Source organism: Lycium barbarum, chromosome 3, assembly GCF_019175385.1.
Source record: "Lycium barbarum isolate Lr01 chromosome 3, ASM1917538v2, whole genome shotgun sequence".
Lineage (NCBI taxonomy): Eukaryota > Viridiplantae > Streptophyta > Magnoliopsida > Solanales > Solanaceae > Lycium > Lycium barbarum.
The window spans coordinates 966,080-976,482 of record NC_083339.1 but is presented as its reverse complement, the minus strand read 5'-3'; the positions used below and the strand labels follow the sequence as shown (position 1 = coordinate 976,482).

Below are 10,403 nucleotides of genomic sequence, written 5' to 3'. Positions count from 1 at the left end.
ATTGTGTTTTTATATGCATTTAATTACGTTATCACTAATATAGGGTATCTCCTTATTTTTAGCTTTTGATTCATAACAATAATCTCCTTATTTTTAGCATTAAGTTGCATAATTTGTAATATCTAAATTAGTTGTATATTATATAATTAACTCTCACATATCATATATTTATGAAAGTTCCCCAAAAAGGAGGACAGATAGGCCATGAATACCCTAAAATTTAGTAATGTGTAGTCATATTCTTTTCAAAGTGCAAATTAGGTAATAAAAATGTTTTTTTTTTTGGCCTGAGCATTAATACAGATTGCTATATGAGTTAAATCTTCGGTAATTGTATACACCCGCGTGCTTACATAAATCTTGAACCCGACAATCTCACATAATTTTTTATATAAAAACGCATACTTAAATGCGCAAAACAAGTTGAAGAGGGATAAGCAATTAGCCTTGTTGATTAATTGATTTTTATCTTGTGTTTTGCTGATCGTAAGAAAAGGCAGCCCGGTACACAAAACATTTCTAGTTATCAGGGTTTGGAGAAAAGATGCACCCTATGGGGTGTGATGTAGACAATTTATTTTAATGCAAGCATTTAGTGACTGCTTTCACGACTCGAACCCCTAACCTGTATATATCACAGGGAGACTTTACCATTGCTCCAACCACTTTGACAATATAAAAATATACGGAGATAGTAAGACAGTAACTCTAACGCACACGAAAAGATCCAATTTATAAATATAGTAACTTTAAACCAATACATTCATCAACTTAGAGCCCGTTTGGATTGGCTTATAAGTTGGTCAAATCATCTTATAAGCCATTTTTAATTTATTTAGGTGTTTGGTAAAAATAGAAAACAACTTAAATTAAGTTAAAAAGTGCTTAAAATAAGCCAAAATTAAGAAGTTACTCAATCCCAACTTATCTTTTTTTGATTTAAAAGCTATTTTGATTTGACCAACAACTTTACTCTTCTATTTCTTATATTTTATATTAATTCCAATATTACATTTACTTCTAAAAACCCATTAAACACTTTTAACTAAATACGTAACTGCTTATTTATAAAATAACTTTCAGTACTTATCTTATCTAAGGCTCGAATTTTATCTTATCTAAGGCTCGAATCCGAGATAGATAAACATGCATGCAACCCGACATATGTAAGCACTGATAATTAGGAAAGTCTTTTTAACAATATGAACCTGCTCTGACCGTTAGGTAGAATGGTGGATAACTCCCGCCATTGGTATGCCATTTCTCTCTTTCTTTCTTATATAATAGTAATATCCACTTCTTAGTACTAACTCTGTTACTAATATTATTTTTATATATTTTATGAAATAGTATTATTTTCTGGTCAGTACCCACAAAAAGGAGACTTTTTTTTTTCTTCAAACATCAGCTGAGATCTGTGATAAGACAGTAACTCCGATAATATTATAGACTAAAAAAAGACTCCATTTTTACATCAAAGATCTTTCTTTAGTGCTTTTTTCATCTGTTTTATCCATTGTAGAAGTTCTTTTTAACTCTAGCTTCTATTAATTAATTTTTTTCTGTCAATTCTGGAAAGTTTACATTTTTATGGTAGTTTTAGCTATGGATAGCAGTAGCTGGTGGAGTAGTTATGAAAGCGTAGTGAAGACTTTTTACCCTTTGTTTTTGGGTCAAGTAGTGTCTTTTGTTATGGCCCTTATGAGTTTCACTTCTTCTCTAGTGGCAAATCTTGGTAAGTTTTAATTTTTTTGACTTGAAGGGGTTGTGGGAGGGGGGGGGGGGGGGAGGGGTTGTAATTTGCTTGTTTTCTGTTGGAGAATTTGAATTATTGTGATTGATTTTGTTAAGCTAAATGGGGTTTTGTTTATTAAAGAATCTTGATAGATTAGAACTTAGAAGCATTTTGATTGTTGGTTTGTATTGTGTAAGTGCATTTACTTGTTTTTGGTTGTAGGATTTGAATTGTTGTGGTTAAATGGGGTTTTCTTTTTTAAAGAATCTTGATAGATTAGAAGCAGTTTGGTTATTGGTTTGTACTGTGTAAGTGCATTTACTTGTTTTTGGTTGGAGGATTTGAATTGTTGTGATTTATGATGTTAGGCTAAATGGGGATTTGTTTATTAAAGAATCTTGATAGCTGAGAAACATTTTGATAATTGGTAGTTTTTTGTATGAACTTGTAGGTGCAAATACTCCACTTTCCCTGTCATTCTTATCTTACACAGCTATAGCTTTGGTGTATGGAGGCATCATGATTTACCGGAGGCAGAAATTACAGGTATTGTCTTACTATTCAAGAATCATTTTGACATAGCTACCTAACTAAGAAAACAAATTTGTGAACAACTCATTAAAATTTGTTCATTCTTATGCTTATAGTTATGGATTTTGTTGAATGTTGTTTTGAGTATTTCCTCAAACAATGTACCGATAACGAATAGTTTATGAGTATGATTTTGTTTAGGGAAATTGGTTTTAAATTTTACATTATGGTTACCAATTGAATGTTGTCTTGAGCTTGCAGGTTCCTTGGTATTGGTATGCCCTTTTAGGTTTAGCTGATGTCCAGGGAAATTTTCTTGGTAAGGCAGTTATCCACTCAATGAACATTTTCTCTGCTTTGCACATATTAATCTAAAGCTAGCCGTGCACTAAATGAACTCTTGAACCATTAGGGGATGTTTGGTTTCTGGTTAGAGTTATACAGGTATTAGAAATATAGGGATTAGTTTCATGTATTAGTTATTCCATCCTCTACCGTGCATAATTATACATGAACTGAATTTTATGTATAGCAACTAAAATGTTACCAAACTAGGTACTAGTTATGCTAGTCTAATACATGAATAATTCACTTCCTAAGTCCTAACCAACAAGCAAAACGACCCCTTAATCCCGTTTGCAACGTTGAAAATTTCCATAACCCGTTGGACGTTGAAGTGAAGTGCCATCTATTTATGCAATAGATATCCTCAAATTTCCTTTTGTTTATGAAATTTGAGGTTTGGAACTTAGTTTTGGAGAAACTTCAGCTTTTTCAGTGCATGTCAGCTAACTGATGCTAATACTCTACTTAACTGCAAATTAAGTGTTAGATCAAAGTTTTGTAGTAAGAACTTTGAGAATAGGCAAGTTCCAGCTTATTCAGGTGTTCCCTTTTATATATTTCCCAAAGCCTACCTTTTTTAATCCATTCGTAGATAATTTACCAGATACATTAGTTCGAAGTAATAGCATACTTGAGAACAGGACATCGTGTAAATAAAAAAAGACAAGAATTCATGATGCAAAGACATTTGGATGATTGGGGCTAAGAGGAGTTTTATGAGTAAATAACCTATTTTTACTTGGGAACTAAGAGGAGTTCTACGAGCTTTGGCCAGTTCGAATAGGAACTAGAAAATAAGAACAAAAAGAAAAAGAAAAAAGCGAAATAACAGTAGATCTAGTCACCCTCTTAAGCTAAGATCTAGCATCTGGAATTTCATATCTTTGGTGCAAAGTCCAACTGATACAGAAGTTTGACCTCTACCTATTACATTCATGTCTCTTAAAACGCTTGTCAAGATTTATAATACATGCCTCTTTGTTTTTCTCTTTCCCTCTCTAAAGAACCTTAATTTACGTAGTTTGCAATCTTCTGTTCAATATGTTTAATTTGTGTACATAATGAGAACTAGGACGTCTAGAACTTTAATGTAGTCATAATTATCCAGGATATGAAATTAACTTCCGTTGAATATATTGCAGTAAATAAAGCATATCAGTATTCATCGATCACCAGTGTCACCATACTGGATTGCTGGACAATAGCTTGGGTGATAATTTTGACGTGGCTATTTTTGGGCACACGATATTCTTCATGGCAATTCTTTGGTGCAGCAGTATGTTTAGGTGGTCTTGGACTTGTGCTTTTATCAGATGCTAAGGCGGGTGGTGGAAGCGGTACTTTCTGTTTCCTAAAACGGTTTATTTAAGTCCTAAATGAAAAAGGTTTCTCATCTTTGATAAATTTTTTCAACTTCCCATCTTTCCTTGAGTTCTCTAAAAGACTTCTATGTTGAGAGGAACAGAAAGGGTGGGAGGCAGAGAGAAGCTAATTGCCACTCCTAGGCAGGAAGCAAGCCTCCAGTCGGCCTGTGTCCAGCCCGATCCGGTTAATACCTGGCCCAAGGGGGGGTGGGTTGGGGGGAACAGGGAGGGGACTGGGCCGGACGAGGCCTAATTAAGGAAATTGCTTAGTTTCCTTATGTTTCGACCATTTTCAATTGCAGGTGGTTCCAAGCCTCTTCTTGGTGATATATTTGTCATAATAGGGACATTTTTCTTCTCAATGAGCAATGTTGGTGAGGTTGGTATTATATTGTTTCTTCATATTTTTCCAAATGTCTCCCTTCTATCGGGTAGCTACCCTAAATATAGCATGAGTATCTTTGGTTATAGATAAACTTATGATATGTTTTAACTTTGATTAGCTTTGGTGCAGGAGTTTTGTGTGAAAAAGAAAGATCGTATCGAAGTGGTTTCCATGATTGGTCTTTTCGGCTTGCTTGTTACTATAATTGAGATGTATCCTTTCTACCTAAAACTGTTTTTGTCATTTCCAACACAGAGGAATATTGACGTGGATTAACGACTTAACTTTCTCTCAGACCAATCTTGGAAAGGAAGAGTTTGGAATCAGTCGAGTGGTCTCCTGAGCTTGTAAGTGACTTAAGAGTCATTTTCTTATTTCGCTCCTCTAAAATAGTTTTTGGTCCCTTTTTATGTTTCTTCTATAGAAGAGTATCTTCATGAAGACCAGAGCTATTATTGTCAAGTTTATATCCTTTAACCTTTTAGTTAATTCTGTTCTTCTGTCCAAGCCTTTACCTACAGAAACATACGATAAGTGTTTTTCTAGTTTTCATATTCCTCCCACACATACTTCTCATGCTGTATTCGGTCTGAAATAGTGATTCAAGACTTAAACAATCAAAAAATGAAAATTAATTTATCAAAAAGACATACGTAAACAGAGTTATGCAGTTTTCATAAGTTTCAATCAACTCAATTTAGCTTGATAGTTTTCATAAGTTTACATTTTGTGCTACTTATTAAACATTAAGTGTGCACAATTTGCGAAGGCATAAGTGTTCATACATAACCAAATCCGGTAATAGGTAGAATGGGGAATACTGGAAATTATTTGGGTCATATTTCTTGATCTCCTTATCTATTAAGTTAAGCAGTGTAAAGAAATGCCTTAATTCTTCAACATAAAAGATAAAGAATCATATTAGTCAATCTGACATTGTTCCTTTTCTTTTTCTTTCAGATTTTAGCTTTCTGTGGCTATGCAGTGGCAAGCTTTATGTTCTACACCTTTGTTCCCTTTCTTCTCAAAGTAAAGCTTACTTTTCATAGCTCCATCAAATACTAATTCTATTGCAATAGATTTGATTACCATAACAGAAGGGTAATTCAAATGCAGATGAGCGGATCAACGTTGTTTAATCTATCTCTTCTCACATCTGATGTGTGGGCAGTTGTAATTAGAACCTTTTTCTACAAGCAAAAGGTACTTTTATCCATTTTTTTCCCTATTCAATGAATGTTGACGGCTTCCGCCATTCAAGAGCGTGTCTCTATTTTACTTGATCCATATTGTAGACGTGCCAATTTTCATCATGCATCCTGTGCTGATACTTATAATTGAAAATTGCAGGTTGAATGGCTGTACTTTGTAGCCTTTGCACTTGTGGTTACTGGGTTGATCATATACTCGAAAATGTAAGTCATTCTCTTTGAATCTGTTATCTCATGAATTACTATACACTCTGGTGCTATCATATTAAACAGGGATGATGTTAATGACACACTGATCGCAAAATTCATACGAAAGCGATTATACTCCAAGTTAACTTTTTGTAGAACACGTTTGCCCAATTCAGAATTAGAACATGGACAAAGAAGCCATCAAGTTCACTGATCAAACTAATTTTCATGAAGAACAAATTAGAACATCGCACCCAAGGGTGTGACCGAGCAATGAAACCTCAGAGATCAAGGTCCAGATCCCAAGAAAGACAAATATGCTAGTTGATTTTTTTCCATATATCTAAGCCTTGGTGGGTATAGTTACCTGCTGCCTTTCTGGCAGGAGGTAGCAAGTACCCGTGGAGTAGTCAAGGTGTGCGGAAACTAGTCTGACTACCATTGTTACCTTTAAAAAAAAAAAAAACAATTAGAGAATGTTAGTTTATTTAAGACAAAAGTAGTTTACGAGTTCTGGACTTTATCACAGTAGCCTTTACCTGCTATTGTTGGAGGCTGGAGAGTGCACGGAAACACGTCGTCCGATCATTCTACTGGCCAATCTAAACTATCTTTTGTAACTAAAAGAAATTATTGGGTTGCTATAAATGGCGGTACCAGAAATTTCACTAAGAGGATAAGTAAACATACGAAGAAGCCAAGCGAATTCGACGTATATATACACATAACAATAAATTTGACCTTCTATATATAGTGTAATTTTCTAGCGGATGGATATTTGGTAAATGCGCCCCCTAGCTCTGTCTTTGGTTGTTAGTCATTGTTGAAAAGTTTCATGAGTGCATCATAATTGGTCAAAAGCATTGGAGAAAGTGAAACATTGTACTCTAACAATCTATGTCTGCTCAGACTCGTCAAAAATGATGACGGGTGCATGTCGGATCCTCGGAAAAGTAGTGCATTTTTGGAAGATCCCAAACGGATGCAGCAAGATTTTTGGAGAGTTTGAGCAACTTATCTAACAATAGTAGCTTTGGATTTTTGATCTATTAATAGTTTTTTTATTTTATGAGTAGCTATACAATACTACTTGTTTGTTCATCAACAGGGAGAAAGAGCCTGTTAGTGCATCTGCTATTGAAGAAGCAAATGCTGATGATCAAAGATACAAACTTCTTAATGAAGATGAAGAGCAGGCTGATCATAGACATGATGTTACTGCTTCATGAGTAGTTGTATAAATCAAGATTCAGTTGTATTACATGTATCAACACATTATTTAACCATACAAGAGAAACTCTGGAATTATAGAACTTCTATACAATTGGAGCTTCTTTTTCCCCATATCTCCTTGAAACTCCAGAAAGACATTCACTTTATTTATATGAAGGGATTGATTGAGCCCATAATTTAAGAAATTAACGGACACTACTTTTGGCATGTAAGTAATATGCAAATTAAGTGCCAAAATAATTCCACCAAATGTTGTGGTGGGATGGATAGGACCATTCAATCCTTACGAGATTCTATTGTTTGGTACTAATTCAAATTGTGTCGCTCCGTCGTAAGAAAGATATATCAACTATCTCTCAAATTAAAATGTCGTTTCATTGAATTTTCATTCTATATGAATCAATCCTTTTTCAATATATATAGTGAAGCTCAACATATCTCGAAACACATTTTAATGATGATATTGGATCATTCATAGCATTCCTATATATTCTTTATTCATTATGAGTTGGTTATACCTTGTCAACTTTGATGTAGCTTAATGTTTTTGGAAATCTTTGGCCAAAGAATTGGTTATTTTGATCCCTTGGAACAATTATGAACTAGTGTGTCGTTTTAGGAGGTCCAAAAAAGTAAAAACCACTTGAATAAACTTATCTAATTCTATAGTACGATGTTGGTCGTTCATGGCATAGTTATACCCACCATCGTATTTTAGGATCAATGTCATATTGTTAGTAATGTAAAATATGTGAAGAAATAAAGTTTATTTTTTGGAGGTACAAAAAAATCCTAGATTTTTAGTAAAGGATCTAGAATAGTTTAGTATAATTATCTTAAAGAAAAATCTAAATATTCTAGAGTAGTGGTAGAAGATAAAGTTTACTAGATTTTTCTTGCAGATGTATCTAGAATAATTTCTAGAATCATCCCTACACAAGTATAAATAGGGGTGACCTTAGTCATTTATAATCAAGCCAAGTTAACCTAACACAACCCACTTCAAAGCAATTCAAGTAAACACTTCCTTTCCAAAGCTTCCTCTTCTTTAGTTGAATCTTCCGATCTTAGTTAACAATCTTGGGCTAGCAGAAGGTTTTCCTCATTTACTTTTCTTCTGCTATATTTCTCTACATGGTATCAGAGCCATATTCATATGTTGGCTTCTGGATTTTATTTTAAGATCGGGTTAGTGGTAGATTCAACTGGTTTCTCTAAATGGATTTGAGCGGCCTTATTAATGGACTGGGGATGGAGTTGTTGAATCAGTCCAATTACAAGGTATGGAAGACATGTATAGAGTCATACCTTGTGGGAGAGGATTTGTGGGATGTTGTTAATGGTAGTTACACAAGTCCTCCTATTGACGGACCGGAAAATAGCAGCGCATACAAGAAGTGGAAGCAAATTAATGCGAAGGCGGAGTTCATCCTGAAGAGGTCTATCTCTCATAACTTGTTTGATCATATTATAAGGTGCAAATCAACTCATGAAATTTGGAGGACCCTTGATCGTTTGTTCAATAAGAAGGATGAAGCGCGGCTACAGATTTTGGAGAATGAATTGGCTAACACTATTCAAGGTAATCTTTCTATTGCCGAGAACTTCTTAAAGATTAAAAACTTATGTTCTGAAATATCTCTATTAAATCTGGATGAGGCTATTTCTGAAGCACGAATGAGAAGAATTGTAATTTGTGGTTTGAAGTCAGAATATATTCCTTTTGTTACATCAATTCAAGGATGGGCTCAACAACCATCCTCGGAGGAATTTGAAAATTTGTTATCATCATAGGAGTTATTAGCCAAACAGTTGGCTGGTGCATCTGTCAAAGAAGGTGAAGGAAATGCTCTTGTAGCCGATAAGAGGAATTTTAAAGGAAAAGCAAGAGATAGGCTGCACTCTTGCTCCTCAGGTGGTTCAAGCTCACCAGGAAAGAAGAAATCACGGTAAGAAGCCTCCCAAATGCTATCGGTGCAGCAAAATAGGACACATAAAAAGCTATTGTCGAGCCAAAGAGAGCAACATGGCTCAAGTTGAGAAAGCTGCTGAAGAAGAAGAGGACTGGGGAGGGTGCTTCGTAGCTGAGGCTCGAGTAGTAAATGCCCTAGCTTCCTTTCAATTTCGGAAGAGACTGGATCATGGATTCCAGAGATAATACGGTCTATCACGTGGAGAAAGAAGGCATTGGTGTCATCAACAAAAAGCAAGAAGATTCCAAAGACGTTCAGACTAGTGACGTGGTAGCTGCTACCGAGGAAATCAACGAAGCAGAACCTGAAACTGGTAATAAAAGTATGGACGTCGAGGGTATTGAAGTAAAACCTAAGAATAAAGTGTCTGAAACTATATATGGCAACGGTGACCATTCCGGAGAAAGCATTGAGGGAGTTGTAGTGGAAGTTGAAGTCTCTGGTCAATTATCTGCCATATCAGAGTCAATCACTAACTCAGATCAAATACTGGAAGCAGATAGAGAAGCTGACAGTCAAATAAATGAAGAGGTTGACCTTGAAGGCTCAATTTCATATGGAGAGACAGATAATGTGGTTCTCGAATGCTCTGTAGCTGACAAACAGTTCATTGAGGAGCTGAAAAGGGAATCTGGTGGTGGATCCTACAGTAATGCTGAGTCTTCGCAGGAAATTAATGGTTAGATCATCACCGACTCAGGTGCTTCTCCAAATAATGCAATTGTCAAGGAGCTAAGAGAAAGGGGGAGTCTGGAAACTCAAGAATGTGAAACTCAACATGAAGATGATTCATGTGGTTCGCAAAGGCCAAAAAGAAATATTATCAAGTCTGGCCGTAACAGAGATGAAAATTTTATCAAGACGTATTCATGCTTCTTTGCAGGCCCAATTAATGGCGGAAAACCTTCGTCATTTGAAGAAGCAAGAGGAGACAGGAAAGTATGTCTGAGATCTTCACCAAGACACACCTAAAAGCTTCGTCTGAGTTCTTCTGCAATAAGCTCGGGGTAGTTTCCAAAAAATCACTTTAAGGGGGAGTATGAAGAAATAAAGTTGATTTTTTGGAGGTGCAAAAAATCCTAGATATTTAGTAAGAGATCTAGAATAGTCTAGTATAATTATCTTAAAGAAAAATCTAGATATTCTAGAGTAGTGGTAGAAGATAAAGTTTACTAGATTTTTCTTGTAGATGTATCTAGAATAATTTCTAGAACCATCCCTACACAAGTATAAATAGGGGTGGCCTTAGTCATTTGTAATCAAGCCGAGTTAACCCAACACAACCCACTTTAAAGCAATTCAAGGAAACACTTCCTTTCCAAAGCTTCCTCTTCTTTAGTTGAACCTTCCGATCTTAGTTAACGATCTTGGGCTAGCAGAAGGTTTCCCCGATTTACTTTTCTTCTGCTATATTGCTCTACAAAATATCAATGCTTG

At 35.2% G+C, this 10,403-nt stretch overlaps 1 protein-coding gene across 1 annotated transcript; it reads left to right on the top strand.

Annotated features, from left to right (window-relative positions):
• Window positions 1-1,341: 1,341 nt before the first annotated feature.
• Window positions 1,342-7,099, top strand: LOC132629848 (uncharacterized). Its single transcript, XM_060345238.1, has 11 exons — window positions 1,342-1,735; window positions 2,187-2,281; window positions 2,528-2,585; window positions 3,754-3,948; window positions 4,278-4,354; window positions 4,490-4,572; window positions 4,656-4,707; window positions 5,321-5,389; window positions 5,477-5,563; window positions 5,711-5,775; window positions 6,869-7,099. The coding sequence occupies exons 1-11, from the start codon at window positions 1,591-1,593 to the stop codon at window positions 6,987-6,989; spliced, it is 1,047 nt and encodes a 348-aa protein (XP_060201221.1). The 5' UTR covers window positions 1,342-1,590; the 3' UTR covers window positions 6,990-7,099.
• The last annotated feature ends 3,304 nt before the right edge of the window (window positions 7,100-10,403 follow it).

Bases quoted from the DNA above. Each gene is read 5' to 3' on its own strand.
- LOC132629848 (XM_060345238.1), top strand. From the start codon at position 1,591: ATGGTAGTTTTAGCTATGGATAGCAGTAGCTGGTGGAGTAGTTATGAA. The intron at 4,355-4,489 runs GTTGGTATTATA...GCTTTGGTGCAG, and splicing joins CAATGAGCAATGTTGGTGAG to GAGTTTTGTGTGAAAAAGAA. The intron at 4,708-5,320 runs GTAAGTGACTTA...TTTTTCTTTCAG, and splicing joins TCGAGTGGTCTCCTGAGCTT to ATTTTAGCTTTCTGTGGCTA.